A 27432-nucleotide genomic window follows, 5' to 3' on the forward strand; every position below is an offset into this window, starting at 1 on the left:
ATCATAAAAGTATCCGGCTTTTCAAACTTTATTTGTTTGCAAGTACGACAGATAACCTGTGCAGTGACTAGCACAAACGTTTGGACAGTACAAACACAAAAGTGCACATATCTAAGGCAGAGCACACCATAATTCCCGGATGTAGTTAAGTGCCTACTGATATCCCTCAATTCCATGCTCCTACACACGGTGTGGAGCTCCTCACGACGTCATCTTGCGTGTGGGGTGAACTACACACCACTGGAACAACCTGTATGCATACATACAGTGATGCTACCCAATCGCTAGATTCATGCTTCATACTAGATGGTAAACAACAACTAGTACCCTGAGAACAAGATATCAACACTTTGAATAATACGAAAAACGGCTATCTTTATATACAATTTCAAACTTCATCGGTAAGAAACACACGACGTCGTCAATAAAATTCACATCATGAACTAATCAAGTCACTCAGAGTGACATTGTCAGTGTGAACAGTTTCTGTTGTGTTGGTGAGCACAAGCTTCGATAATGTATACATACTCGATGCAGCCTCTGCTTCATGCACGTCTGATTGATACTCCATCACATAATATTCGTCCTCCACAAAGTATGACAACATCGCAAGATACATAGAGGTCAACAATGACTTGCTCCCATCACCATCAGAATCAAACTTCAAAGTACGTCCACTCGCTAACATACAGAAGAAATAGTCAATACAGTAGAACCTCGCTAATCCAAACAGAACTTGGCTTTGGTGTTGGAATTATCAAACGTAGCCTTGGAGGTCCAGACCTTGCCTAGTACACCCAGACCATTGGCGCATTTATGTATGTCTACATGTCATGTCTGATAGAAGACAAAAGTGCAACGACTACATACTTCTAAATGAAGAAGCACTAGAGTCCTAAACCCTAGGCTCAGCGCAGAGCTACAACATGCTGCATGCACGCACTGGCAAGCACGCACAAGCATCTCGGCAAGAAGTAGCACAGCCTCAACACTACAGGTGGCCCTTGTTTAGGTAAACCATACATATACTCGATTAGGCGAACACAAACAAGCCCCAAAACCGCACTAGACACAAGCACGTCATGTTTATTAAACAGCTGGTTGAGAAAGGACAAGCAGTCCTAGCATCAGATGCAAGAAAATCAGTTCAGTGGCCAGGAAGTGTGACTAACTGACCGACTGACTGACAGACATCATGTATTACACACAAACCTCTATGTACACAACACCAAAAGTAACAATATTATCCATTATAGTTCAAGTCAGTGGAATCACGGTTACAGCAAACTGATTGACTGACTGACTGACTTGCATCGTTTTGTCGCAGGTCCACCTATTCTCTGTTCGGTAGGACCTAAGACTTAAACTCAAAATTGGAATGTCCTGCATGACTCCACCTACTAGTGGACTAATAACAATGATCTGTGCATTCCAGAGTTGTTTAAATGGCCGTTTACGTTGAGTCAGTCGTCAACATTTCTGGTAAACCGACTACCATAACCCTAGCGCATGTGCCTAGGGTTAATAATGTGACAGTCAAGATCTAAATAGTCAGATACAAACATTTGCTGAAAGCTAGACAACCGTTTTAATGTGGTAGCAACCATCCAAGGCTGCGTAATAATAGGGTCTGTGTACACAAGATAGGACAGGGTGCCAAGGGTAATTCAGATTAGTGAGGTTCTATGCTGTAATGAGAAGGAAGACTCTCACACCGATGCTACCGACCTGCAGTTGTTGTGTAGTCAAACGCCTCATTTCCTAACGAAGGTACAACTCCTTTGACAATACTAGTGACCGGCCACTGCGGCAGTAACACAGCGAAACATACTACCAACACCTACACAAACACTCACATAGCAAAATTACATTACACCAAATGACTCTATGTTGTTATAATACCATGAGACAAGTGCCGGTCTGCGTAGAACGACACCTCTTGGCGGCTTGAACGGAGCCGCTAATGAGATTACGAACTCGTTGGAGTTCAGACAACAACGACCTAAACAGAGAACCCATCACTTTCTATTACTGTTGTGATACCAAAGTGCCCGCCCACGTGTGTCTATCATACACGCTTTCAAGTCTGTTTTCAACCAACCATTGAACTATAAACGACGACACAGTAGAGTAGATGCAGCAAAAGCATAACTTGGCTATATGACCATCTCATGACATAGACAAATATCAAGCAACACAACTGTGTTTCTCTCCCAGAGTACTGATTTTATAATACTATATATATATATATATATCTATCAAATTAGACTATACCTGTTCTGTGACTCCAATTTATTAACCTTCTCTTGGAGGCTGTGGTTCTCGGCTGTACAATTTTCCACTCTGAATAAAGACATACCACAAAATTTAATGTAACTGTCGACAAACTGTACAGAGTAGTAGATGGTGTGTGCACACGTGTGTGTGCATGTGTGCACATGTGTGTGTGCACGTGTGTGTGTGTGTGTGTGTGTGTGTGTGTGTGTGTGTGTGAGTGTGTGTGTGCACGTGTGTGTATGTGTGCATGTGTGCATGCGTGCACGTGTGTGTGTGTGTGTGTGTGTGTGTGCACGTGAGCGATGCATGCATAACCAATATCTCACTTCTGTTCCAAAGTTGCAATATATTCCTTTTTCCTTTGACGACTAACTGCAGCACACATCTACAACCAAACATATACCCTATGAGGCTATGACATACCATACACAATACATACAATCAAGCAATCCTACCTTGTTCCTCAACTTTCTCCTCACAACCCGCAATGCCTTTTCCTCAGTCTACACACAATACACAAAACAGCAATACAAAATGGCATAAATATTAATTAAGATAATTAAGCTGCAAAGCATATGGATATAATGCATTGCACTATCATTTATCAAACTAATTAATTAATGCACAAATACATTAATTAATGATCCAATTGTGTTATTAATTCAAGGTTTCAAGGTGTGTGTGTGTGTGTGTGTGTGTGTGTGTGTGTGTGTGTGTGTGTGTGTGTGTGTGTGTGTGTGTGTGTGTGTGTGTGTGTGTGTGTGTGTGTGTGTGTGTGTGTGTGTGTGTGTGAATAAACAAAAGCACAGCAACATTGTACAAAGAAAGTTTTGGCTAAAAGTAAAAACCTACTTTGGTCAACGGCCATGTTGTGGGTATGGGCAGTCCCTCTGCTTTCAGTGCTTCTTTCTCTTCTTCAGTGAGTTCGACTGGTTTTGAAGCGTCCAAGTCCTTCTATTACAATGCAAACACGACTTTTACAAATGCCTCCAGTAAGAAACAAAAACAATATATAAATATTATATATTACTAATATATTACTATAATAAAATATTTATATCATGTTAATTACTAATTTACTATTACATTATTAATGTTGTTGTTGTTGTTTTGCTGTTATTACATTGACAATAATATGTACACAACATACTTGTGGCTGGTTGTTCGACAATCTCGGTATTGGTAAGTACGCAAGAAGAGGCAAGCCTCGAGTCACCACTGGTTTAGTAGTTGGCAATGGAGTGACGGGCTGTGACTGAATGTGTGACGTAACCGCTTGCTCGCTAGACAAGTCGCCATCACTAACAGAACTGGGAGAAGATGCCACAGCCATAGAACAATATCCTAGCAAACACAAAAGTCAACGTGTCAATAAAGCATAATTAAAGTTGATATCAATTCAATATAATTGTTACATTTTAGAAATTGTTGCCATGACAACTGTGATAGTACTCAGCATATCCATTACCTTGCCTCTACCCTAATATCCTGCTAACGTCTCGTTTAACTTGATCATGCAATCACACAAACCAAAAATCAATCGTCTATCCTCAACAAGCTGATACAACTTTACAACCTAAAAGTCCCATAAAGCCTGGTTCACAATATGATCCTACGCTGACGCTGATGTTGACACTGACACTGAAATAGAAATTAATCCTACACCAACATCAGTGTCCGTGTAAACATCGAAATATGCTGCCTCCATTAATGTCGTCTCTTTAAGTTTGACGCTCAGCTGAGCATCAGCGTCATATTGTGAACCAGGCTTAAGAATCTGAAAGTACAAACAGTTCTTTTATATTTCGTCTCAAGAATTCAGAATTTACCTGAGTGCAATGTTGTAAGCAATTCGTATGCCATTCTAGTTGCAAAAATTATAATTCTTTCAGTGTGTTAAGTGGCAGTAAGTACTCACTGTATTTTAATTAATTAATGGACTCATTTTTAACTAGAATTATTGTAAAGTTAAATAAAACCCACCAAGAGCAAGTGTCCAGACAACCAGTCAACTAATCATTTAATTAAGTATTAATAAACTAATTATTTTATTAATTATTAGTGAATTAATTAATTAATTAAGAGCAGCATTACAGCACAAGCATACTTTAATTGATTGACGCACTCGCAGTATACGTTAATGTATGTTAAGGCCTTGGGCTGCGGTCCAAACGCTTGCTGTGTTGTGTGGCGCAATGTTTTGGTCTTGCTTTCCGAGGCCAACTACTAGAGCACAAGAGACGGGTCTAGACACTTCAGGCGACTCTAACAGTGAAAGAGAACAAGTTAAAGTTCATAGGCAACTCAGTCATTCGTACGTTGTAGACTCCACCTGATCGTGACATGCAATCGCTCGGTCTTTTGCACTTTCCTCCATGAAACTTTCTACGAACTGAGGCTATACTACAGTACAAAAGGGCTTGCGTGATGCGAAAAACACACGGAAACGTGCGTCACCGCACAGAATCACGTGACACAAAGTGCCTTTATTCAATAGCCAAACCATCACCGTATGTATGCTTTTCGCCATCAATTGAAGGTGAGTCAGTGATGCAAAAGCACGTTTTACTTTCGCCTAAGCAAATATCAAAATCTACATGAAGCAGGAAAACGAAACCTACACTTAGTAGACGTTATTCGGAAAACCGCCTCGTACGTTAACTTTAGCATAACGCTCCGCTATCGAGTTTGCTCTGAGATAGCGACAAACTTCCCAACTTGATGTGGGACCAGAAACGTTTAGTGCCGAGGGTGGAGTCAGAGATGCACGGACTGGTGAAGTGCTCCTTTAATGTAACATTAATAAGTGTGAAGCCCACCAAGAACAAATGTCAAGACAACCAATTAATTAATCAGTAAATTGATTAGTAGTCATTTAATTAATCAGTTAATTAAGTATTAGTCAATTAATTAACTATTTATTTATTATTCAATTAATTAAGAGCAACAGTGAACACTATATCACAAGTATACTTTAGTGATTACTTAATATAAATTCTCATAAATGCTTAAAAGCCTTCCTGCACTTGTTACAATCCGACACCAAAAATTTAACGCACGTGTTCACTAATTAAATACAACCACAGCGCATGCGCATCTTGGGTTAACAAAAAGAAGGGAGACAGGCCAAACAAGTCAATCTCCTCACAATACTTCAATTAATTAATACCACCGCCCACTCACCATTGTCTTCACCAGATTCGCTACTCCTCCGACCCTTCGCATCATCCCCACACTCCGCACCGAGCGAAAACAAATCATCAGCAAGCTGACAGTCACTGCACACCCGCTGACCATTCAAATCCGTCCCATCGCGACGACAAACCAAACGACCAACAGAAACCCCATTGCTACTGCCGTCCAGAGTGTCTTCCCACTTCCTCTTCCGTCCTTGCCTCGTTTCTGTGCAATACTGATGGTCGTGCTCGACGGAATTGTGGCGTATTAGGAGATCGTTGGGTAGGTTGCACTGTGCGTCGAAAAACTGCTCTGTATCTGCGTCGGCAAGCACGGAAAGGAGGTCGGTGTTGAGGTCGAGGAGGTGGAAGTCGTCGTCTGATGCCTGTGTGTGTGTGCAAAGATGGTGTGATAGATTGAGTGGTGGTGATGGTGGTGGGCTTACTGGGTTCGTGTCGAAGAGGTCGCTGAGGTCGAAATAGAATTCGGAATCGTCCATCCTGCTGTGTGTGTAAGGACACGTCGACTGTATGACATCACATCCGGGTATTTTATATCAAATTTGAAGTCACGTGATTGTGAGACTGTGTTGTTGTGCATTCTTGTTTTCGTAGGTAATTTATTTATGATCATAGCTTTTGCTTTCTTAATAACACGCGTGTGTTTCAAGTGTGTTTCAAGTATGTTTCGTGTGTGTGTGTGTGTGTGTGTGTGTGTGTGTGTGTGTGTGTGTGTGTGTGTGTCTGTGTGTGTGTCTGTGTGTGTGTCTGTGTGTGTGTCTGTGTGTGTGTCTGTGTGTGTGTCTGTGTGTGTGTCTGTGTCTGTGTCTGTGTGAGTGTGTGTGTGTGTGTGTGTGTGTGTGTGTGGCGCGCGCGCGCGCGTCTACGACGACCGTCGACGCACGTGCCGAGTTTCACGCGGAAGTTGTGATGATGACTCAAACTGTCGAGTTACGTGACCATTATCACTTCATTGCCATTCATTCCAGTGCCTCATTTCACGACCACAAGCACTCCACGACGCAATGCATTGCTTTGCAATCGCTTGTTTGCTCATCAGCGCGCTGGCCGCTTCCCACGGGCACAGATATTCCTGGGGTCACTACATACACAAGGATGGCTACAGACTGTGCGTATTCGGAAGGTGCTACACCACCAAGAGCACCACCACACCAACTCCAAAGGTAAGAAAATGCAGTCTGATTGGATGTGGAATTGTTGATGCTTTCGATTTGCTGCATGATTTGGAAATTGATGAATAGTTACGATGGCGTGTTGTCTCACCTGGATTGTAAGATCATTTCGAAGCTGCTAGAGATCAAGCCTGCTGTCGAAATGCCGCGTGCCCATCGTATGGCGGAGACTTCTAGGTGTTTAATTATTGGTGTTCATAACTTAGCACGTCCTACTTGCAACTAACAGCCAGTCATCCGTTGCACTGCCTAGGAACACTAATAAACACGTAGGAGTCTCCGCCCTACGACGCTCGTCACTCTCATCTAGACCAATACAACGTTTCCTAGTGCTAACTACGTTATCTACACATTGTGTGACAAGCACTACTCCAGATGTTGTACGCATGCTTCGTATATGCATGCATGCATGCACGCCACCTGCATCACCGCCACTTCAAAATGATGTCATTCAATTAATCTTAAATTTTTATTAAAATTTTTGACTAGCAAACCTGCATGCTCTCCAAACTCTCGCACGGCGTAGCTTCACGTGCATGTGTATCAACAGTCGCTCTAGCCTATTTCACAGTTTCTCTTAACGCGCGCAGCATGGGGCGAAGCTTAACGCGCGCAGGCTAGATGCTAGAATGGGGCGGAGCTCTAGCCTGCGCGCGTTAAAAGAACTTATAGAGGCTTCAGTCGATCGTACATATTATTAGTTTCAAGTTCTTTTTCTAGACCGTTGCTTGTTCGAATGATACGGACTGTGAGAGCGTGTTCGCGGACGGTTTTTGTGATATCTACCTAGAGCACTGCAGGAAGTGCAAAGAGCTCGACTGTCTGTGTCGACGAGACGAGAATTGTTGTGGAGACCGCGTCTGCGAGTGGGGATGGTGTCGAGAGCCGAAGAAATCCGGAACGGAAGGCGCCGCGTGCAAGAGCGAGATCGACTGCAATGAAGGTCTATGTTGTGCGGAACACTACGGCAGGTACATTGCACTTTGAGCTTTCCATGGAGAGAAATGGGTCAATTGTGTTACTATAGCCTCGGCTTCCCAACCCCATCTAGCGCCAACTAATTAAGATCGGCCGATTTTAATTGGCGCTACATGGGTCTGGGAGGTCGAGGCTGGCATCATGATCTTACTAAATGCGTTAGAATGATCTGTAAGAGGAGAGGAAATATGGGACAGAGTTGTTACGAACCAGATGATGACGGCAAGAGCGTACATTCCGTGTGTCCGTGCTCTGAAGGACTGAAATGTGAAACGAACATGTACAGGTACACTGCAACGAAGTGAACATGCGTAGCGCGCGTTAAAGTAAAACCAAGCTGTGTAAAACCGGCCGGCGAAAGTAGCGTCAACGTTTGAACAGTAGCTGCATGTCACTTCATTCTTGTCTAGACGGGCAATACAACTAGAAACGCGATTTTATAAGTTTGAACATGCTGCATGCCAATCACGCCTAGTTTAGGTGTAAATTGTATTTCTTGTTTGATTTCAGGTACAAGTACTGGTTTATCCATTACTATTATCGTCGTCGTCAGTGTGTCAAAGCACCAACACCAACACCTACAGAACCAGCGCTTACTACAGAACCAGCAGAACCGGAAGAACCACAAGGATCTGGAATACTAACCACAGATCCATCCGTCACATTCTTGACAGATGCTCTTACAGAATTCGAACAAGGCAGTCTTAATAGAGCACGAAAAAAGAAGAAGAACTAGCGAAAGCGATTGAAACATGAACTACCGTGGTTCGGCGTTGATTGCCGAGTAGAGTGCGAGTCTTGCTGTGCAGTAACTCTTGTAGTGAGCATGCGTGTGCGCATGACGCAACGAGTCATTCAATTGACTGGAAACTGTCATTTCGTCTACAATGTCTACTCTCGTTTTGTGTAAATCTTAAATCTGTTTTCTAAGCGCCTGGTGTTGAGCAACGCTTTGCAAGATGCGTATACAGTAGATATATGATTATCGACTTTATAATTGTTGTCACGTGACCACCATCACTCCATTGTCACTTGAGCTGCGTTGGCTCATTTCTAATCCAGACGCGTGACGAGAAGCACTCCACCAGCGCAATGCAGTGGTTTACAATCGCCAGTCTGCTACTAGGCACGCTAGCCGTCTCTGAAGGGTTTTTCTTTCACTGGGGTTGGGGACATTCCGTCCGTAGAGTGTGCGTATTCGGAAGGTGCTACGTTCTTGGCAGCAGCTCACCAATCAAAGAACCAAGCACACCAGCACCAAAGGTAACGAAATGTAGTCTTACTGCATATATTAGTGATGCTATATAGCTTGCTGAGACTCTAGCTAGACCATCTTGTCTGAGAACGAACTTCAAGCTTATTGTTGCTATTTTGCGTTTGAACGTTCGCGTAACGGCAAATATAGGTAATTTTGATGCTTAGAAACTGCGCGCCGTGCGCACTGGGTTGTGTGATAGAAAGCGCCGAAAGTGTCAGATCCAAGTCAGATGTGCTAACTCGACTGAACACCTACAGGACTGCGTGTTCCCTTATCATGCTGGTAAACTTGAAATTGTCAACTAGAAGCGCGTTTTTATACAATTCTGTTGCCGCTCTTGATGTTGTAAGTACGTTGTACGTCTATTTATTATTTATTATGATTCACGTCGTACACAGTATGACACCGAAGCAAATTTACGTCACTACACAACAAGAGAAACAGCCTAGGTTAATCCATTGTAGTAAGCATGCATGACAGAGCAAAGGCGAGTTGGAACACACAGCCACGTGACATGTCGGCGCCTTCAACTCCATCCGTGCGCATGCACATGATGCAGTTGCATGTAACTATCACTTTCAGAGATTAATTAAGAGCATCTAGAGACTATCTAGTGATCCAATCTTGCTAGGGTTTTGCTCTTGTTCGTGTAGACGGTTACTTGTGTCAAAGACACGGACTGCAAGAGCGTGCACGCGGACGGGTTTTGCGATCGCTACTTGAGACACTGTAAAGAGTGCAAGAAGCTAGACAGTCTCTGTCGACGAGACGAGAATTGCTGCGAGGGTCGCGTCTGCGAGTGGGGACGATGCAAGGAGCCGAAAAAACCGAGAACAGAAGGCTCCGAATGCAAATATGACGTCGATTGCAATGAGGGTTTATGTTGTGCACAGCATTACGGCAGGTAACGTACTAGAGTATCCGGCTCAGTCACGGGACTCCGAGGCCGCGCGAGGTTATCTAACTCGGCCTCAGAGTCCCGTCCAGTAGTATATGTGGTGTGTTGGCATGTTGGTGTCTGCTAATTCTGTTGTGTCAGATTGGTTTGTAAGAGAAGAGGGACTGTGGGACAGAATTGCTATGAACCGGAAGACGGTTTGGGCTACAGCCAACATCATCAGTGTCCGTGCGCTCAGGGACTGAGATGTCAGACCTACAGGTATCTAACGCAAAGTCAATTAATTCATAAAATAAAATTAGAGACTTTAAGTTTGAGCATGCTGAGAACCGATAATGCCGTCCAATTTTTTATACATCTGTTTGGGTCGATTTCAGGTACAAGTCTTTGCTCTACCACTTCTTACTTGGAGTTCGCCGTCAGTGTGTCAAACAACCAACACCAAACCCTACCAGTACCCCGAATTCTTCAAATAGCACTCCAACTACTTCAAGTGAAGTTACTACGGAACCCATAGAACCAGATGAACCAGAAGAACCGGTGAAAACCACAGCACCACCAACGACAAATTCAGAAGTAGACAACATTCCAATTGAGCTGAATGCTCCTCAAAGTAATGCACAGAAAGAAAGCAATGGTAAACGGGCAAGGAAACAAAACAAGAAAAACAAGAAAAACAAGAAAAACAAAAAGGAATAAAGTAGCTGTTCTGATTATTGAGTGAAACTTGAGGCTTGTTTTGCAGTGACTGTAGTGCGCATGCGCCTATGACAAAACTAGATTCTAAGTCGTCCAATCAAATAGAGACTTTCTGTTCATGTTGTGTACGTGTACTGTGTCTCCGGTAGAAACACATTCTATTGACCTCATGCTATCCTAGCTAGAGGACAATTTTGACTATGTAATTATCAGTGGCTGGTGTTTGCTGTGCGAAGACTTCTATAGTGCGCATGAGCGCAAGACAGTCTAGCAACTAGCTGTAGGATTAGTGCGTGTACAGTGTATCTACGTGCAGCTTGTGCAATGACATTCTAGATAGCTATCAACCTTAACACGTGCTCGAGCTCCCTCAACCAAGTCTGTACGCTGACGGCACTGTTCTTCATGCCTGGTAGCTAGACGTACTAGCAGCTGGTAATAGCTAATCTGGCTAGAAGAAAATACATTGACACTCTCAACAGGATCAAAGCTACTAGAAATCTTAGTAGGCATCACATGTACAAATTCCAATAATTGCCTCTCTACTGTCAGTACCGGTAAAACACGCACACATGACTAGACTCTAGATTCTCAGTGTATGTCACTAGGTGGTGAACGCCCAAGAAGACAAAACTAGTAGGCTTGAGCACGTGTCAGTAAGCACGCATACAATGCAGCAGTAGACCATACAACACAGAAACAAAGCCTGTGCAAATGGTAGAGACTGTATCTTGCATATTGAAGCGGCCGGGCTCATGACCCAGCTTTCGTTATTCCCGGATACTTAATCGGCACTCTCTCCGCCCCTGCCATTCCCCGTATAAGTCTCGTTAGACTAGTACGGGACCGCCTTCTTCCGGATCACGTTCCGGTGCAATTTATCTTGATGAGATTTAGTAATCTACAATTTTGGCATACTTCTAACACACAGGGTTACATAAACGGCTCCCAGAAGCTGCTGCCGTGTAGTAGTCGCTTGTATCATAATATTATGCATTTGTTGCGACGTTCACACGAGCTCCAACACCTCCAACCACTATCGATATCAGGTGTGTAACCTGTTGATAATGACGCAAAGGATCTCTAATTAATTAATTGCATCTAGAAAAAGGCAAGCCGGTACCAGTCGCCGACCAACATACGGGGAACGGGAGGGGCGGGGCGAGACCGGCTCGAGTAGTAACTGCTCACTGATGATGGCAGATGGAATCAACTTTGAAGTAAAAGCAATTGTGACTGCGAACGCCTGCGTCTCGGCTGTTTAGTTCTCTTCTGGAACCGTTTCGCCTTGTAGCTAAAGTGTGAACCCGGATGTCGGCATCACCACCTGTAGCTACGTGTGTAGCCACGGTATTAGAGTTAACACATCACATAACACATCGCTCAAGAGTGGCCATTCGCAGCTATTTCTTACCCTTTTGTCTGGCTACGGTCGTCTCGTTGCTCCGACAATCAAGTCACGTGAATGATGTCACCGTGTAAAGCATAGAAATCAGTGAAAGTACCGCTTTGCTTCATTGCTACAGTACTCACCAGGAGTAACCACTCACTCTCACTCACTCGCTTCAGTACACAATGCAGTGGCTTCCGATTGCTGCTCTACTTTTGATCACAACTGCTTGCACTGAAAGTGGATGGTCAAGGCATGGGTACAGGTACCGGTACGCGTACCATGGATCAATATGGGGGAAAATGATGTGCAGAATCGGACTATGCAGAGTCATGTGACCCATCAAGCATTAGACTATTTTAGAACTAAACGTTGCTGTCTCTATAGGAAACATGCAAAGCAGAGAACGATACTTGCGAAAATGAGCAGCAGTGTTGTGGAGATGGCATCTGCCAGATGGGAACGTGTAAGACACCCGAGCCTGGCACAGAGGGCTCTGGATGCCACTCGGACGCCAACTGTAACAAAACCCTTTGCTGTGCCAAACGCCATCAGAAAAAACGCTACTATAGCAGGTCTCTCTTGCACGTCGACTTGCTTAATTCCCTCAATATCGAGTCAACTCTGTCTTGTTTCCTTACTATTTTCAGTAGCCATGTTTGCACGAAGATGAGGACCGCGGGACAGATTTGCTACCCGAGAGAAGACAACTGTACTGTACACTACCAGTGCCCGTGTGCTCAAGACATGACATGTTCGATAAACAGGTATCTTTGTGCGTGTACACTGTACAGTCTAGTAGCTCACATGTCGCCAGCATCAACCCCTGGATAAGTAGAAACCTTGGAAAAAAGTAGACACCGCAAGACTAGCGGTGGTTGTAGTATAAAACTTTACTAATAATCCAGTTCCTTGTTTGTGGTGTGCTTAGCACGTGAAACTGCTAATAAGATATCACCTGCCCAGTTCTGGTAGACTGATCAGCTACTGCGAACTCACACCATAACGCCAAGTCATGATCAAGCAAAGGAGCAAGAGGCACCACAACACACCACAATACAAGAAGAGCTGGCTATAGGCAAGACTATCAAGTCGAGACACATCGTTAGCAAGACAAATAATCATAAATTTCAATCTCTGCATGCAAGTACACACTAATGTGTACGGTAGATTACTTGTCTATACTCGTACAGTACAGGAAAAGTACATGCAATTGTCAGTCATTGGGTTGTTGCAGGACTACAACTTACTACAGGAGTTACTACGGACGCAGACAGAAGATAGTAATCACGGACAATAGATGTAAGGAAGTAACGCCTATTGCAACTGATCCTCCAACTATAGAACCTGGGACAAGAGACACGAATGCCATAACAATATCTCCAGCCGAAGTAAGCGGTGAACCAGAGGAACCGATTGCGGTTGAACAGGAGCCTACCCAAGGTAATGGTGACGAGCAGAAAAAACGAAATGTGGATGGCAAGAAAACAGAGAAAAAGCAAAAAGCAAACAAAGAGAAAAAAGAGAAAAAAGAGAGAAAACCAAAATCAGGAAAGGGTAGAAAAGGATGAAATTAAAGAAGACTGAAACAGTGAACACGAGGCATGCAGATACCGAGTGAAGTGTTACACTTTCATGTGCTGTCAGTAGTATGAGTAGATTAGTGTTGTCTGTACATGGTTGTCTACACAGATTGTAGTCTCAACTGAATATTAAGACACAATTTCAGTACGACAATTACTAGTGGTACAATCACCAAAGCTACCAATACTGTAGGTGTTACAATACAGTAGGTACTATGGGACACAGCTGCAAATGTCAATGATCTTTGACCTGAACATAAGTCAACTATCCAATCGGTTAGAGTCCTGTTACAGGCAAGAGTTCAAACTTCATGATACAGTCGATAAGCCACAAGCATGCCACCACTGCAACAGTCGAGCTTCTCACGTGACACGGTTACATGTTTGACTGTCGTGTTTGTGATACGGAACGGTTGTTTGCCACTCATCCAGAGGTTTGGGCTCTCTTTGTGAGTCTCCCCCAGCACATTGAACTAATTTGACTAACTCGTCTCTAGACGGCATGGGAGGATGAAAACCGCCAAAAAAGTAGAAGTAGCAACCATCAAATAAACCAGGTAACTAAACACAGGGATTTCCCATAAAATACTGGTACTGAGTGTGATATCCAATCTTATAAATATGTGTCACGTGTCAATCACCGCAAATATAATTAAAAATCAACCCGACTTGTTTTTCATTCACTATGAAGCAAATATTCCATGATTCCAAAATTCAAATTCAAAACTCCATGGCAAGCAACTATCAGGAACACAGCCATCTTATTGAAATTATGTTAGCTTTGCATAAAAATCCAATTTTAACATCAGAAGATAAAGTAATAATAAAGTTTGTCTAAACAGTCGATAACTCATCTTCCATTAAGGTACAACACAACCTACCTTGCTTGTGTGACAAACTTGAAAATATCCAACATATTCCTTACTATGACTATCTATGTCTCTGTGCTACCAACCTACATCATATATGCCTTATGTGAATGCACGTGACATACGCCTCACGCTTCCCAATAATTATCTCCCTACTGTCAGTACCAAACAAGCACACATGTTTATACATGTCAGTGTATTTCATCACTACAGTAAGTGTCAAACGCCCAAAGAGACAAAAATGATATGCTTATTACTAAAGTATGTCAGTTAGCATGCTTGCACTGCAGCAGTAGACTAAGCAAAGCAACTAAAAATGATATATCCTGCGTACATTGATTGGTACGGATGTAGGTGGGTAGGAAGCAGTAGCGGCTGACTCATGATAGCAGATGAAATCAACTTTGAAGTAAAAACAATTCTGACCACAAACGCCTCGGCTGTTTGGTTCCCTTCTCCAACCGTTTCGCCTTTGATCTAGTGTAACTAGGATGTAACGTAAGTGTGAATTAATTAACTCAAATGTCGGCGACATCACCACCCAGACTAGCTAATGTATCAACATGGTTAGCACATCACACAAAAGTGACCATTCGCAGCTATTCATCATCCTCTTGTTTGCCTAGCTACTGTCAGCTCGTTGCTCCAACAATCGAGTCACGTGAGTGATGGATGATGTCACTGTGGTTACTAAATCACTGGAAGTACCGCTTTGTTTCATTGCTACTCACCAAGTGTAACCGCTCACTCACTTCAGTACACAATGCAGTGGCTCCCAATTACTGCTCTACTTTTGATCACAGCTGCTTGTACTGAAGGTACAGGGTATCGGTACAAGCACAGGTACATGTACCATGGATCAATATGGGGCAAACTGATGTGCAGGATCGGACTATGCAAAGTCATGTGAACATCAAACAGTTACACTAAACTATTTCATGACTAATGTTGCTGTCTCTATAGGCAATGTGCAGAGCAGAGAATGACACATGTGGAAACAATCAGCAGTGCTGTGGAGATGGCATCTGCCAGATGGGAACGTGTAAAACACCAGAGCCGGGCACAGAGGGCTCTGGATGCCAGTCGGATGCCGACTGTAACAAAACCCTTTGCTGTGCCAAACGCCATCAGAAAGGATACTACTATAGCAGGTCTTTCTGCACGTCAACATGCTTCCATCGATGTCAGGTTAACTCTATCTTGTTTCCTTACTGTTTTCAGTAGCCACGTTTGCACGAAGTTGAGGACAGCAGGACAAGTTTGCTACCCGATAGAAGACAACTGTACTGTACACTACCAGTGCCCATGCGCTCAAGAGCTGACATGCTCAACAAACAGGTTCTCTACGTGAGTGTAATTAACAGTCTAGTAGCTCACGTGTCACCAGCATCAACCCCTAAAATCATGGAGAAAAGTAGACACCGCAAGACTAGCGGTGCTTTTTGGTGGATAAAATTGTACTAATTATCTGTTGATCTGACATTGCGGGCTCCTCTTTTGTGGTGTACTTAGCACGTGAAACTGCTAATATCACCTGCCAAGTTCCGCTATACTGATATCAGTATAGCTACTGTGAACTCACACCATCCTGTAGTGCTCAAGCAAAGGAGCAAGAGGTACCGCAGCACACTACAATACAGGCAGGAAAAAGCTAGCTGTAGGCAAGACTATCAAGTCGAGACATATCGTGAGCAAGACAAAAATGATCGTAACATTCGATCTCTGCATGCAACTGCAGTACACTAATTTGTAATTAGAGAATTAGATTAGTTGTATACAAATAATACTCTAATACTAACACACAGAAAAGTACATGCAGTTGTCAGTCAATGGATTGTTGTAGGACTACAAGGTACTACAGGAGTTATTACGGGTACAAACAAATGAAAGTAATCACAAAGAGTAGATGTATGGAGGTAATGCCTAAGACAACTGATCCCCCAACTACAGAAGCTGTTACAAGAGACACGAATACCATAACAATATCTCCAGCCGAAGTAAGCGGTGAACCAGAGGAACCGATTGAGCTTGAACAGGAGCCTGCCCAAGGTAATGGTGACGAGCAGGAAAAACGAAAAGTGGATGGCAAGAAAAAAGAGAAAAAAGAGAAAAAGCCAAAAGGAAAAAAAGAGAAAAAAGAAAAAAAGCCAAAACCAGAAAAGGGTAGAAGAGGATGAAATTAAAGAAGACTGAAACAGTGAAGACAAGGCATGCAGATACTGAGTGAAGTGGTAGACACTTTCATGTGCTATCAGTAGTGTAGTATGAGTAGATCAGTGTGTCTGTACGTAGTTGTCTGCATAGACTGTAGTTTCAACTGAATATTAAGACACAGTTTTGGTACGGCAATTACGTAACAAACGCAAGACTCAAATATTCCTTGAATCCAAAATTCGAAACTCCATGGCAAGCAACTATCAGTGGAACATAGCCATCTTATTGAAAATATTTTAGCTTTGCATACGAATAAATGCAATTTGAACATCAGAAGATAAGGCAATAATAAAGTTTAAACAGTCAATAACTCATTTTCCATAGAAGTACAACCTAACCTACCTTGCTTGTGTGACAAACTTTAAAATATCGTACATATTCATTACTATGACCATCTATGTCCCTGTGTTACTAACCTACATCGTATATGCCTTATGTGAATACCAACCTACATCATATCCCTACTGTCAGTACCAGATACGCTCTCATGTTTATACATATCAGTGTATTTCATCACTACAGTAAGTGTCAAACGGCCAAAAAGACCAAATGATAAGCTTATTACTAAAGCATGTATCAGGTAGTATGCTTGCACTGCAGCAAGTGGGTAGGAAGCAGTAGCAACTGACTCATGATAGCAGATGAAATCAACTTTGAAGTAAAAACAATTCTAACCGCAAACGCCTCAGCTGTTTGGTTCCCTTCTGGATCCGTTTCGCCTTTGATTTACTGTAACTAGGATGTAACGTAAGTGTGAACTCAAATGTTGGTGACATCACCACCCAGACTAGCTACTGTATCAACATGGTTAGCACATCACACAAACGTGACCATTCACAGCTATTCATTATCCTCTTGTTTGCCTAGCTACTGTCAGCTCGTTGCTCCAACAATCAAGTCACGTAAGTAATGGATGATGTCACTGTGTCCAGTTTTAAATCACTAGAAGTACTGCTTCGTTTCATTGCTGCTCACCAGGTGTAACCGTTCACATACAATGCAGTGGCTCCCAATTGCTGCTCTACTTTTAATCACAGCTGCTTGCACTGAAGGTACAGGGTATCGGTACAAGCACAGGTACATGTACCATGGATCAATATGGGGCAAACTGTTGTGCAGGATTGGACTATGCAAAGTCCTGTGACCATCAAACACTAAACTACTAGCGTTTTAGAACTAAATGTTTTTGTCTATATAGGCAATGTGCAGTGCAGAGAATGACACATGTGGAAACGATCAGCAGTGCTGTGGAGATGGCATCTGCCAGATGGGAACGTGTAAAACACCAGAGCCCGGCACAGATGGCTCTGGATGCCAGTCAGATGCCGACTGTAACAAAACCCTTTGCTGTGCCAAACACCATCAGAAAGGATACTACTATAGCAGGTCTCTCTGCACGTCAACATGCTTCCATCAATGTCGGGTCAACTCTGTCTTGTTTCCTTACTGTTTTCAGTAGGCATGTTTGTACGAAGTTGAGGACTGCAGGACAGGTTTGCTACCCGAGAGAAGACAACTGTACTGTACACCACAAGTGCCCATGAGCTCAAGAGCTAACATGCTCGACAAACAGGTTGGTACACACACATTCTCTCCATGCGTGTACATTCCAGTAGCATCAACCCCTAGATAAGTAGAATCCGTGAAACGTATATACCACAAGACTATAGCAATGCTTTTTGGTATAAAATTGTACTAATTATCTGTTGATCTCACATTGCCGGCTCCTCATTTGTGGTGTACTTAGCACGTGAAACTGCTAATAAGATATCACCTGCCTAAGTTCCACTATACTGATATCAGTATAGCTACTGTGAACTTGCACCATCGCAATTCCGTGTCGTGCTCAAGCCAAGAAGCGAGAGGTACCGCAACACACCACAATACAGGAAAAAGAATTGGCTATAGGCAAGACTATCAAGTCAAGTCATATTGGACAAATGATCGTAAAATTTGATTTCTGCATGCAACTACACTAATGTGTGATTTGAGAATTAGAGATTACTTGTATATAAAATACTCGTACAGAAAAAAGTACATGCAGTTGTCACTCAATGAGTTGTTGCAGGACTACAAGTTACTACAGGAGTTACTTCGGGCACAAGCAAAAGAGAGTAATCACAAAGAGTAGATGTATGGAAGTAATGCCTAAGACAACTGATACCCCTACTACAACTGATCCCCATACTACAACTGATCTCCCTACTACAACTGATCCCCAACTACAAGACCTGTGACAAAAGACACAAACGTAACAACAATATCTCCAGCCGAAATAACCGATGAACCAGAGGAACCGATTGAGCTTGAACAGGAGCCTGCCCAAGGTATAGATGGTGAACAGAAGCCTGCCCAAAATAATGGCGGCAAGCAGAAAAAAGCAAAGAAGAATGGAAAGAAAAAAGTAAGAAAAGAAAAAAAGCCAAAACCAGGAAAAGACAAAAGAGAATGAAATTAAGGAAGACTGAAACAAAGAACACAAAGCAGATACCGAGTGAACACTTTCATGTGCTGTCAGTAGAGTAGTATGAGTAGATTAGCATCATCTGTAGATGGTTGTCTACACGGATTGTAGTTCAACTGAATATTAAGACACAATTTTAGCAAGACAATTACTAGTGGTACAATCACCAAAGCTACCAAGACAGTAGGTACTATGGGACACATCTGCAAGTGTCAATGATCTTTAACCTGAACATAAGTCAACTATCCAATCGGTTAGAGTCCTGTCACAGGCAAGAGTTCAAACTTCATGATACAGTCGATAAGCCACAGGCACGGCACCACAGCAACAGTCGAACTTCTCACATGACACGGTCTCTGATTTGACTTCTGGTCGTAGACGATGTACCGTGTACATGTTTGACTGTCGTGTTTGTGATAAGGAACGGTTGCTTGCCACTCGTCCAGAGGTTTGGGCTCTCTTTGTAGGAGTCTCCCTCCAGCACATTGAACTAATTTGACTAACTCATCTCTAGACGGCATGGGAGAATGAAAACCACCGAAAAAGTAGAAGTAGCAACCATCAAATAAACGAGGTAACTAAAACAGAGATTTCCCATAAAACACCAAGTGTGATATCAGTTCTTATAAAAATATGTCACATGCCAATCACCACAAATATCATTAATTAAAAATCAAAGACTCGAGTTGTAACAAATGCAAGAGACTACGAAGCAAATATTCTATGATTCCAAATTTCAAAACTCTACGTATCAGTGGAACATAGCCATCTTAAGCCCTGTCCACACTAGATCAGAATGGATCGAGATCCAATTGGGCTAGCAAACATCCACACTGCACTTTGAAAACGAGACCTCGGCCTCGGTTTTGGTATCACGTGACTGATAACCAATATGGTTTGTTTCTTGTGGAAAGCATTGATACAGCGATGTAAGGTGAGCACCAACGAAGATCAGTGAGGAGGGTTAGATGTTCCGACTATACTCTAATTGGATTCAACCGATCGGATTGCAATCCAGTTGCCAATGTAGACAAGGCTTTATTTAAATTATTTAGCCTTGCATACGAATTCCATTTGAACATCAGTAAGTAAAGTCATAATATTAAAAGTTTGTTTCAATCACTCACTTCCAAAAGAACAACCCAACCTACACTGTACCTTGGTTGTGTGACAAACTTGAAAATTTCATGATCAATATCATACATAATCCTTACTATGGCTATCTATGTCCCTGTGCTACCAACCCACATCATTATATGCCATATCATCACCACATGTGACACGCTAGGAGTAGTAATGTAGGAAGGTCACGTGATGTATGACCAACCGGCTTGCCTAGCAACCACATAACACGTGACCAAATAAATGTCCCGTATGTTTAATATGGTGGATGTACATCAAGTGTATAGCTGGCACACAGAGGGTTTGCACTGTAGTGCTTCTTCGTTATTATGTGAATGCATCCAAGTCATCAGAATGAATTCAAGTAATTCACAATTTATCAAAATTTAAGTTAATCAAATTAGTGTTTGATTTGTATGTGTACCTTGTTAGCTGCGTTTTGTCGTCCTTTTTGTGGGGCAGAAGACGAGATGCCCACCACGTCGGCTACCTCATACGTTTCTTCATCTTGCCAATTGCCATACTTTAGAGAACTAGTAACCCCTAACAAAAACAGTTACAAGTACATGTATAGATAGCTACTGTACAATCAGTATGCATACAGTACAACACAAAAGTAAATGGTCAAGAACATTAGCACAAATTATTAACAATAAACACACACACACATTATGACATGCCTAAAACAATTATAGATGACGTAAGTCACACAGACAAACAAGTAGACAGACAAAAATAACAAAACAAATGAAACAAAAACAGACAAACAAGTAGACAGACAAATAATAACAAACCAAACAAATAAAAACAAAAAAAAACAGACAAGCATAACAATACAAACAAATAAAAGCAAAACACCAGACAAACAAGTAGACAGACAAAAATAACAATACAAATAAAAATAAAAACAGACAAACGTAACAAACCAAACAAATAAAACAAAAAACAGACGAACAAGTAGACAGACAAAAATAACAAACCAAACAAAAAACCACACAAACAAGTAGACAGACAAAAATAACAATACAAATAAAAATAAAAACAGACAAACGTAACAAACCAAACAAATAAAACAAAACACAGACAAACAAGTAGACAGACAAAAATAACAAAACAAACAAAACCACACAAACAAGTAGACAGACAAAAATAAAAATAAAAAATAACAAAAAACCAGACAAACAAGTAGACAGACAAATAATAACAAACCAAACAAGTAAAAACAAAAAACCAGACAAACACAGACAGACAAACATAACAATACAAACAATCAAACAAAAAATCCAGACAAACAAGTAGACAGACAAAAATAACAAAACAAATAAAAACAAAAGCAGACAAACAAGTAGACAGACAAACTAAGACAAAAAGTAAATAAGTTGACAAACTCAGACGTATAAACTCATAAAGTTTCGTGCACTGTAGCAGCTTATATGATTTCCATACAAATTGAAACCAACTACTTACAATCAAATCCAACGATCCATTTTCCCGACAATATGCCAAACAGACACTTTAAAGTACGAGGACAACAATTATCTTCATTGCATGACGTCACAATATGAGTAACTAATAAGGACGAGTTCCAATAAACAGAAAGCAACGAGAGAAAGTGTTGGCGAACCCAATGAGCAAAACTCCTGTTGGACTTTGGCATTGAGTCTATTCGCAAGCTTCTTTAACTGACTCTAACAAAATGCAGAGAAATTGTCAACGATTGGTGACAAAGACAAAATTGAATTGCTGTGTGTCTGCCTGTCTGTCTGTCCATCTCTCGGTCTGTCTGTCTGTTTGCATGTCCATCTATCTGTCTGACTGTTTTGTCTGTCTGTCTATCTGTCTGTCCATCTGCCTGTCAGTTTGTATGCCCATCTATCTGTCTGTCTGTTTGTCTGTCCATCTATCTGTCTGTCTGTCCATCTGTCGGTCTGTCTGTCTGTTTGCATGTCCATCTATCTGTCTGTCTGACTCACTGTTTTTGTCTGTCTTTCTGTTTGTCTGTCCATCTGTCTGTCTGTTTGTTTTTGTCTGCTTGTCTGTCCATTTATCTGTCTGTCTGTTTTTGTCTGTCTGTTTTTGTCTGTCTGTTTGTCTGTCCATATATCTGTCTGTCTGTCTGTCTGTCTATCTGTACTGCATTGTACTAACGTACCATTTCATGAACAAAATTCATTACTTTGCATAAAACAGATTACCTTTTGCTCGTCATTCAAACCAGTTGCCAGCAACACAACCGCTGACAGTGAGCACACACCATGTGCCGAAGCCTAAAAATCAACAAGCCCAAACTCATTCAACGCATCCCTAGAATTCATCAACAACCCAGTACTTGTACCTTGGGAGAAGGCAGATGAGAAGTTGCAGGAGTCCGAGATGAGACACACACTTTGCTGTCCATCAACAGTGCAGACACAGTGGGACTAGCTGCATAAGCCTGAGGAGTTAAACCATCACAGTTTCTACAATAAGAAACTTTGTCAATTTAGCAAAAATATTGTATACCCAAATGTATTCTCAAACACGTGACACCTAAGAGAGCCTTGAAGACACAAAGAATGCCAGACAACAACAACACATAAACAAACAGATAAACAAACAAATAGATAAACAGACAGACAAACAAACAAACAAACAAACACCTGTAAGACAACAACAACACATAAACAAACAGATAAACAAAAACATAAACAGACAGACAAACAAACAGAGGAAAATAGAAGAAACTAGTAAACACCTGTAAGGCAACATCAACACATAAACAAACACACAGAGATAAATACAAATAGATAAACAAACTAGCAAACAGCTGTAAGGCAACAACAAGACAAACAAAACAGATAAATACAAATAGATAAACAAACTAGTAAACACTTGTAAGGCAACAACAACAACACATAAACAAAATAGATAAACAAACTAGTAAACACCTGTAAGGCAACAACAACAACACATAAATAGAATAGATAAACAAACAAAGATAAACAGACAGACAAAGATAAATACAAATAGATAAACAAACTAGTAAACACCTGTAAGGCAACAACAACACATAAACAAACAAATAAACAAACAAACAAATAGCTAAACAAACAAACAAAAGAGATAAATACAAATAGACAAACAAACTAGTAAACACTTTTAAGGCAATAACAACACATAAACAACAAACAAACAAATAGATAAACGAACGAAGAGATAAATACAAATAGATAAACAAACTAGCAAATACCTGTAAGGCAACAACAACACATAAACAAAACAGATAAACAAACAAATACATACACAGACAAAGAAACAAATAGATAAACAGACACATAAACAAACAAACACAAACAAATACAAATAGATAAACAAACTAGTAAACACTTTAAGGCAACAACAACACATAAACAAACATATAAACAAACAGACAGATAAACAGACAGACAAACAGACAAAATACAAATAGATAAACAGACTATTCAAACAAACAAACAGAGATAAATACAAATAGAGAAACAAACTAGCAAACACCTAAAATGCTCACAAGTCAACGAGTCACCAGAAAGACAAACCTTGATACTGTCGATGCTCCACGACTCAACAACAGTTTCACTATGTCCAGATGACCATTAGCTACAGCGTCATGCAGTGGTGTCTCATTGTCGAAACCGGGCATGTTGACCACAGCTCCAGCGTCCAGTAGAACTCGAGCTACATCGCTGTAGCCGTGATTACAAGCCTCGTGCTGAATACAAGCCACAAATACAAATTTCAAAAATAATTAATTAATTTTTAAAAATTATGGAACAAATTTCTTTACACTTTATAACAACCAGACATCTAAATGCTAAATATATACTTAATTAAAAATTAATTAAATATATTAATTTATTATTTAATTTATTATCAACAGTAAATTAATTAATATTAATAAATAAAATATTTAGCATTTTAGATGTCTGGTTGTTATAAAGTGTAAAGAAATTTGTTCTATAATGTTTAAAAATAAATAAAATATATTAATTTATTATTTAACATATATCAATAATAAATTAATTAATATTAATAAATAATGTATTTAGCATTTTAGATGTCTGGTTGTTATAAAGTGTAAAGAAATTTGTTGTATATAATTTGTAGAAATAAATAAAAATATATTAATTATTTAAAATTATTATCAATAATAAATATAGTGTATTTAGCATTTTAGATGTCTGGTTGTTGTAAAACATATTTATCCTATAATTTTTTAAAACAAATAAGGCTGAAGGAGAAGTCAGTCACAACCTGGTTACGAAAACCACACGGAATGCAGCTGCTAGGTCAGCTCCTAGCTGCACCAACTTGAACATGTTTCCACGTTACACCATGAGGTGGCTGACCAACGTAACACACACACACACACACACACACACACACACACACACACACACACACACACACAAGCACACACACATACGCATGCATGCACACACACACACACACACACACACACACACACACACACACACACACAAGCACACACACATACGCATGTATGCATGCACACACACACACACACACACACACACACACACACACACACACACACACACACACACACACACACACACACACACACACACACACACACCAGTGTATAGTAAGCCAGCACTCCGAGATTATCAACGAATCCATTTCAACCATTTCTACATGTTTCAGCTACACCTCATCACTATCTTCCCATTGGGATTTCTTACTAAAATCGGCTTTCTCTACACTTACATACTGTTTACAAAACACAATTCGTAGCCCTGCTATGTGCATAATGAAACATTATTTTCTCTTATTAATCGGTGCATATTTTAATTTATTATTTTAAAATTATTGTCATTGAAATGAAATATTGTGACTGCTGTATCAGTTGGAGTTTTGACTCACCAATGGCGTCCAGCCTGCATTGTCTTTCATGTTAGGATCAGCGCCGTCCCTCAACAGGCTCTCCACTTCTCCACATTGTCCCTACAAGTGATCACACTCGCAACTATGACAAACACAACAACAAACGTTCCTGACTTTGATACAAGCCACATGCAGTAGAGTCTCTCCCTTCCGATTTCTCCAGATTTTTCGTTGATCACCGTCAGTACAACGCCTCTTCCCTCGTCGTAGTCTCGACGTGGTTGCCTTGCTGCTTGCGCTTTCCGAAATAAAGTTTATTGATGGAGACATCTCTGATGCATCGGATTCCTCAACGACTGCAATTATGTTGTCTTCTGATTCAATTTCTGTGCAAACGCTGTTTGTGTCGGTTTCACTTTCATCCGACGTTTCGCTGTTGGCATCAAGTAAAAGCTTCCCACACTTTAAATCTGCAAAATGTCTTTGATCACCCGTCTGTTTTCTTCTCTTCAGGCGACTCCTCGTTCTGAGCGGAATCGGACTGAGAGGCGGACATCCACTGTGACCAGCCAAAGTCGTACTTTCCATTTTCTTTTCAGTTCTATTGTCCTCACAAAGAGTCTGTTTTTGTCTTTCAACGACACGAAAATTTTGTTTTTGTTTCTTGCCATCAACTGATCTTGGTATTTGTGTTGGCATTGGCAGCAATGGCTTTCTGAACAGACTGTCGCCTTCTTTCTGCTGACTGACTCTTGTTGAGGCGGGATTTTCCGCTCTCTGGGTTGTTGCCTTCTGTGGGACCATTCCAATCAACTGTCTGAGTCTGTTGCAGAGCAGTAAGGTGCTAGAAAACGCTCTGCTCGCTTTCACGTCGCAGTTCCAAATCGGTTTCTTGCATTCAGGACAGACACACACGCTGTTGGTCACGGAGTCAAGACAGGAGCGACAGAAATGATGGTCACAGCTACCTACAGTCACGGGATCTTTGTAGAGTTCTTTGCTGACGGAGAAAAGAACAAACAAGGTGAGTGTAACACAATTTGGAGGTCCCGAAGTAAACTTTTACCACAGAGAACATTTGAAAAGACTTTCGAGCTCTATCAGAGCCTCTCTGGTAGAACACCACTCGAAATTCATTGCAGAATGGCTCCTTGAGATTCCCGCGGTCTCAAGCCTCAAGTCCCGTATTTATAAATTTAAATCCCGTATATTAGCCTAACTTAAGTCCCGTATATTTATCGCCGGAATGACTCATTCACTAACCGGCGAATAAATATTTTGCACTTTCGTAATATTTATCAGCGTTCTGTCAATTATAAATTTAAAACTTAGTCGGAAAACGCGTATTTGCGAGTCTACGTGATCTGACCAATCACGCGCGACGATGACGACACTCTCCTACATGCGCGCGCTACCACCTTTGTCATCGTTTCGTCAAAATCGTGACGCCGCTGCTACGCAGTAAGACGAGGTTCTCTACGTACAAGGTGACGTCGCTTTCTCTGCCCCCGACGCTCATCGCATGTCGCGTGCGCGCGCCGCGACTGGTGATGTCACAGAACCCATTTTCTCTCATGACTGCTTCCGACATCAAACAACACAAATTACCCGCTCTCGCTCGCTGTGATTCTGATTTCCGGCCGGCGCCCCTTCAACGCGAACGACTCTTGCCGTCGTAGCTCGTATTTTAATGTCGCTTATGCTTTTTCTAGGCCTGTTTTCGCGATGGACCCGCGACGTCATCATCAGAGTGACTTGGAATCTGCTGGTGGTGGCGAGATTCCTGGCGCTGAGCGCGCCGACGACCTCGAGAGCGGTGGGAGTGTCGACGCGAGCGGTTCGTCGTACGAGCAGCCGACTCAGACGTCGGTCATCGCGTCGAGTTTGATGTCGAGCGACGGCACGCACTTGCGGGCGGCCGGAGGCAGCGAGACGAGTCTGAATTCGACCGACGCGCAAGACGCCGGAATGGACGACTCGTCGTTGCAGAACGAGGACGACCTAGACGAAGAGGCTCGAATCCGTCGCGACCTCGATCGGAGGCCCTCATTTAGGTATGCACTTTTGACTTCTGTGTGAACGTATGACGTCTTTGGCAGCGGAAGTGATGTGACGTCATGTAAGCATACTGTTATGATGCGTGACGTCATTATGAGCGGAAGTTGGTTTGTGACGTCATTTAAACATACAGTTATGAATGTGTGACGTCATTATGAGCGGAAGGTGGTTTGTGACGTCGTTATAAGTTTTGGTTGGGTTTATAGGAGAATTTTTGATGACCTAAGCCACGTGAAAGACGCAGGCGACTCAGACGTGCACGCTATCGCAAAGAGCGAAGGTTGTATGGTAACTCAGCGAGGTCTTGGCGTTCAAGTGACCCTCCAGCAGCCGATAGTGGATCCCAACATCGCGTCAGGTGTGCAGGGCTTGCAACCGTTTCACGTGACT

General features: G+C 41.8%; 7 protein-coding genes and 1 long non-coding RNA gene across 10 annotated transcripts in view; 6 read left to right on the plus strand and 2 right to left on the minus strand.

Moving 5' to 3' along the window:
• Positions 1 to 330: 330 nt before the first annotated feature.
• On the minus strand, positions 331 to 6006 carry LOC134192969 (cyclic AMP-responsive element-binding protein 3-like protein 2). 2 transcript variants are annotated; one of them, XM_062661730.1, is made up of 10 exons: positions 5900 to 6006; positions 5461 to 5839; positions 3428 to 3621; positions 3130 to 3231; positions 2733 to 2780; positions 2604 to 2662; positions 2275 to 2343; positions 1903 to 2002; positions 1729 to 1840; positions 331 to 681 (listed from the first exon to the last, which is right to left on the minus strand). In XM_062661730.1, exons 1-10 carry the CDS (start codon positions 5951 to 5953, stop codon positions 437 to 439), a joined length of 1362 nt encoding a protein of 453 aa, XP_062517714.1. In that variant the 5' UTR covers positions 5954 to 6006; the 3' UTR covers positions 331 to 436. The 2 variants fall into 2 exon arrangements, with proteins under 2 accessions (XP_062517714.1, XP_062517713.1); XM_062661729.1 differs by having other exon boundaries at positions 5461 to 5998.
• Positions 6007 to 6432: 426 nt separating this feature from the next.
• LOC134192970 (dickkopf-related protein 3-like) lies at positions 6433 to 8555 on the plus strand. Its single transcript, XM_062661731.1, has 4 exons — positions 6433 to 6637; positions 7367 to 7617; positions 7788 to 7910; positions 8135 to 8555. The coding sequence occupies exons 1-4, from the start codon at positions 6479 to 6481 to the stop codon at positions 8358 to 8360; spliced, it is 759 nt and encodes a 252-aa protein (XP_062517715.1). The 5' UTR covers positions 6433 to 6478; the 3' UTR covers positions 8361 to 8555.
• A 126-nt stretch (positions 8556 to 8681) lies between these two features.
• LOC134193041 (dickkopf-related protein 3-like) lies at positions 8682 to 10598 on the plus strand. Its single transcript, XM_062661824.1, has 4 exons — positions 8682 to 8887; positions 9536 to 9786; positions 9922 to 10041; positions 10158 to 10598. The coding sequence occupies exons 1-4, from the start codon at positions 8717 to 8719 to the stop codon at positions 10477 to 10479; spliced, it is 864 nt and encodes a 287-aa protein (XP_062517808.1). The 5' UTR covers positions 8682 to 8716; the 3' UTR covers positions 10480 to 10598.
• A 1360-nt stretch (positions 10599 to 11958) lies between these two features.
• Positions 11959 to 13606, plus strand: LOC134193223 (uncharacterized). The gene is made up of 4 exons (XM_062662035.1): positions 11959 to 12198; positions 12257 to 12444; positions 12520 to 12636; positions 13107 to 13606. Exons 1-4 carry the CDS (start codon positions 12055 to 12057, stop codon positions 13438 to 13440), a joined length of 783 nt encoding a protein of 260 aa, XP_062518019.1. The 5' UTR covers positions 11959 to 12054; the 3' UTR covers positions 13441 to 13606.
• A 1418-nt stretch (positions 13607 to 15024) lies between these two features.
• On the plus strand, positions 15025 to 16653 carry LOC134193191 (uncharacterized). Of its 2 annotated transcripts, none has more exons than XM_062661996.1 (4): positions 15025 to 15222; positions 15285 to 15472; positions 15543 to 15668; positions 16165 to 16653. In XM_062661996.1, exons 1-4 carry the CDS (start codon positions 15085 to 15087, stop codon positions 16496 to 16498), a joined length of 786 nt encoding a protein of 261 aa, XP_062517980.1. In that variant the 5' UTR covers positions 15025 to 15084; the 3' UTR covers positions 16499 to 16653. The 2 variants fall into 2 exon arrangements, with proteins under 2 accessions (XP_062517980.1, XP_062517981.1); XM_062661997.1 differs by having other exon boundaries at positions 15026 to 15222; positions 15543 to 15659.
• An 809-nt stretch (positions 16654 to 17462) lies between these two features.
• On the plus strand, positions 17463 to 19107 carry LOC134193192 (uncharacterized). The gene is made up of 3 exons (XR_009972033.1): positions 17463 to 17921; positions 17992 to 18108; positions 18604 to 19107. It is a non-coding gene; the product is annotated as an uncharacterized LOC134193192 (long non-coding RNA).
• LOC134193189 (BRCA1-associated RING domain protein 1-like) lies at positions 19105 to 26250 on the minus strand. Its single transcript, XM_062661993.1, has 10 exons — positions 26051 to 26250; positions 25159 to 25984; positions 25024 to 25104; positions 23676 to 23848; positions 22457 to 22580; positions 22317 to 22388; positions 21746 to 21809; positions 21589 to 21690; positions 20546 to 20664; positions 19105 to 19577 (listed from the first exon to the last, which is right to left on the minus strand). Exons 1-10 carry the CDS (start codon positions 26119 to 26121, stop codon positions 19254 to 19256), a joined length of 1956 nt encoding a protein of 651 aa, XP_062517977.1. The 5' UTR covers positions 26122 to 26250; the 3' UTR covers positions 19105 to 19253.
• Positions 26251 to 26391: 141 nt separating this feature from the next.
• The window catches only part of LOC134193190 (cAMP-responsive element modulator-like), a 2268-nt gene continuing 1227 nt past the window's right edge, over positions 26392 to 27432 (plus strand). The window contains exons 1-3 of the mRNA XM_062661995.1: positions 26392 to 26471; positions 26697 to 27038; positions 27249 to 27432. The exon at positions 27249 to 27432 is cut by the window's right edge and continues 57 nt beyond it. Coding sequence (XP_062517979.1) covers positions 26710 to 27038; positions 27249 to 27432 — 513 coding nt within the window. The 5' untranslated portion in view covers positions 26392 to 26471; positions 26697 to 26709. The remainder of the gene's footprint in view (positions 26472 to 26696; positions 27039 to 27248) is intronic.

Source organism: Corticium candelabrum, chromosome 17, assembly GCF_963422355.1.
Source record: "Corticium candelabrum chromosome 17, ooCorCand1.1, whole genome shotgun sequence".
NCBI classification, from domain to species: Eukaryota; Metazoa; Porifera; class Homoscleromorpha; order Homosclerophorida; family Plakinidae; genus Corticium; species Corticium candelabrum.

What these genes read in the sequence shown, in the direction of transcription:
- LOC134192969 (XM_062661729.1), bottom strand. Translation starts at nt 5,953, where the DNA reads ATGGACGATTCCGAATTCTATTTCGACCTCAGCGACCTCTTCGACACG. An exon ending in CAACATGGCCGTTGACCAAA is followed by an intron (nt 2,781 to 3,129) that starts GTAGGTTTTTAC and finishes TATTGTGTGTAG; the next exon opens with ACTGAGGAAAAGGCATTGCG. An exon ending in AAATTGGAGTCACAGAACAG is followed by an intron (nt 2,003 to 2,274) that starts GTATAGTCTAAT and finishes TTCTCTGTTTAG; the next exon opens with GTCGTTGTTGTCTGAACTCC.
- LOC134192970 (XM_062661731.1), top strand. Translation starts at nt 6,479, where the DNA reads ATGCATTGCTTTGCAATCGCTTGTTTGCTCATCAGCGCGCTGGCCGCT. An exon ending in CCACCACACCAACTCCAAAG is followed by an intron (nt 6,638 to 7,366) that starts GTAAGAAAATGC and finishes TTCTTTTTCTAG; the next exon opens with ACCGTTGCTTGTTCGAATGA. An exon ending in TGTGAAACGAACATGTACAG is followed by an intron (nt 7,911 to 8,134) that starts GTACACTGCAAC and finishes GTTTGATTTCAG; the next exon opens with GTACAAGTACTGGTTTATCC.
- LOC134193041 (XM_062661824.1), top strand. Translation starts at nt 8,717, where the DNA reads ATGCAGTGGTTTACAATCGCCAGTCTGCTACTAGGCACGCTAGCCGTC. An exon ending in CAAGCACACCAGCACCAAAG is followed by an intron (nt 8,888 to 9,535) that starts GTAACGAAATGT and finishes TTGTTCGTGTAG; the next exon opens with ACGGTTACTTGTGTCAAAGA. An exon ending in TGTGCACAGCATTACGGCAG is followed by an intron (nt 9,787 to 9,921) that starts GTAACGTACTAG and finishes CTGTTGTGTCAG; the next exon opens with ATTGGTTTGTAAGAGAAGAG.
- LOC134193223 (XM_062662035.1), top strand. Translation starts at nt 12,055, where the DNA reads ATGCAGTGGCTTCCGATTGCTGCTCTACTTTTGATCACAACTGCTTGC. An exon ending in AAAAAACGCTACTATAGCAG is followed by an intron (nt 12,445 to 12,519) that starts GTCTCTCTTGCA and finishes TACTATTTTCAG; the next exon opens with TAGCCATGTTTGCACGAAGA. An exon ending in ATGACATGTTCGATAAACAG is followed by an intron (nt 12,637 to 13,106) that starts GTATCTTTGTGC and finishes GGGTTGTTGCAG; the next exon opens with GACTACAACTTACTACAGGA.
- LOC134193191 (XM_062661996.1), top strand. Translation starts at nt 15,085, where the DNA reads ATGCAGTGGCTCCCAATTACTGCTCTACTTTTGATCACAGCTGCTTGT. An exon ending in AAAGGATACTACTATAGCAG is followed by an intron (nt 15,473 to 15,542) that starts GTCTTTCTGCAC and finishes TACTGTTTTCAG; the next exon opens with TAGCCACGTTTGCACGAAGT. An exon ending in TCAACAAACAGGTTCTCTAC is followed by an intron (nt 15,669 to 16,164) that starts GTGAGTGTAATT and finishes GGATTGTTGTAG; the next exon opens with GACTACAAGGTACTACAGGA.
- LOC134193189 (XM_062661993.1), bottom strand. Translation starts at nt 26,121, where the DNA reads ATGAATTTCGAGTGGTGTTCTACCAGAGAGGCTCTGATAGAGCTCGAA. An exon ending in GTTTGAATGACGAGCAAAAG is followed by an intron (nt 21,810 to 22,316) that starts GTAATCTGTTTT and finishes GCATTTTGTTAG; the next exon opens with AGTCAGTTAAAGAAGCTTGC. An exon ending in ATGGATCGTTGGATTTGATT is followed by an intron (nt 20,665 to 21,588) that starts GTAAGTAGTTGG and finishes TGTTTTTGTTAG; the next exon opens with GGGTTACTAGTTCTCTAAAG.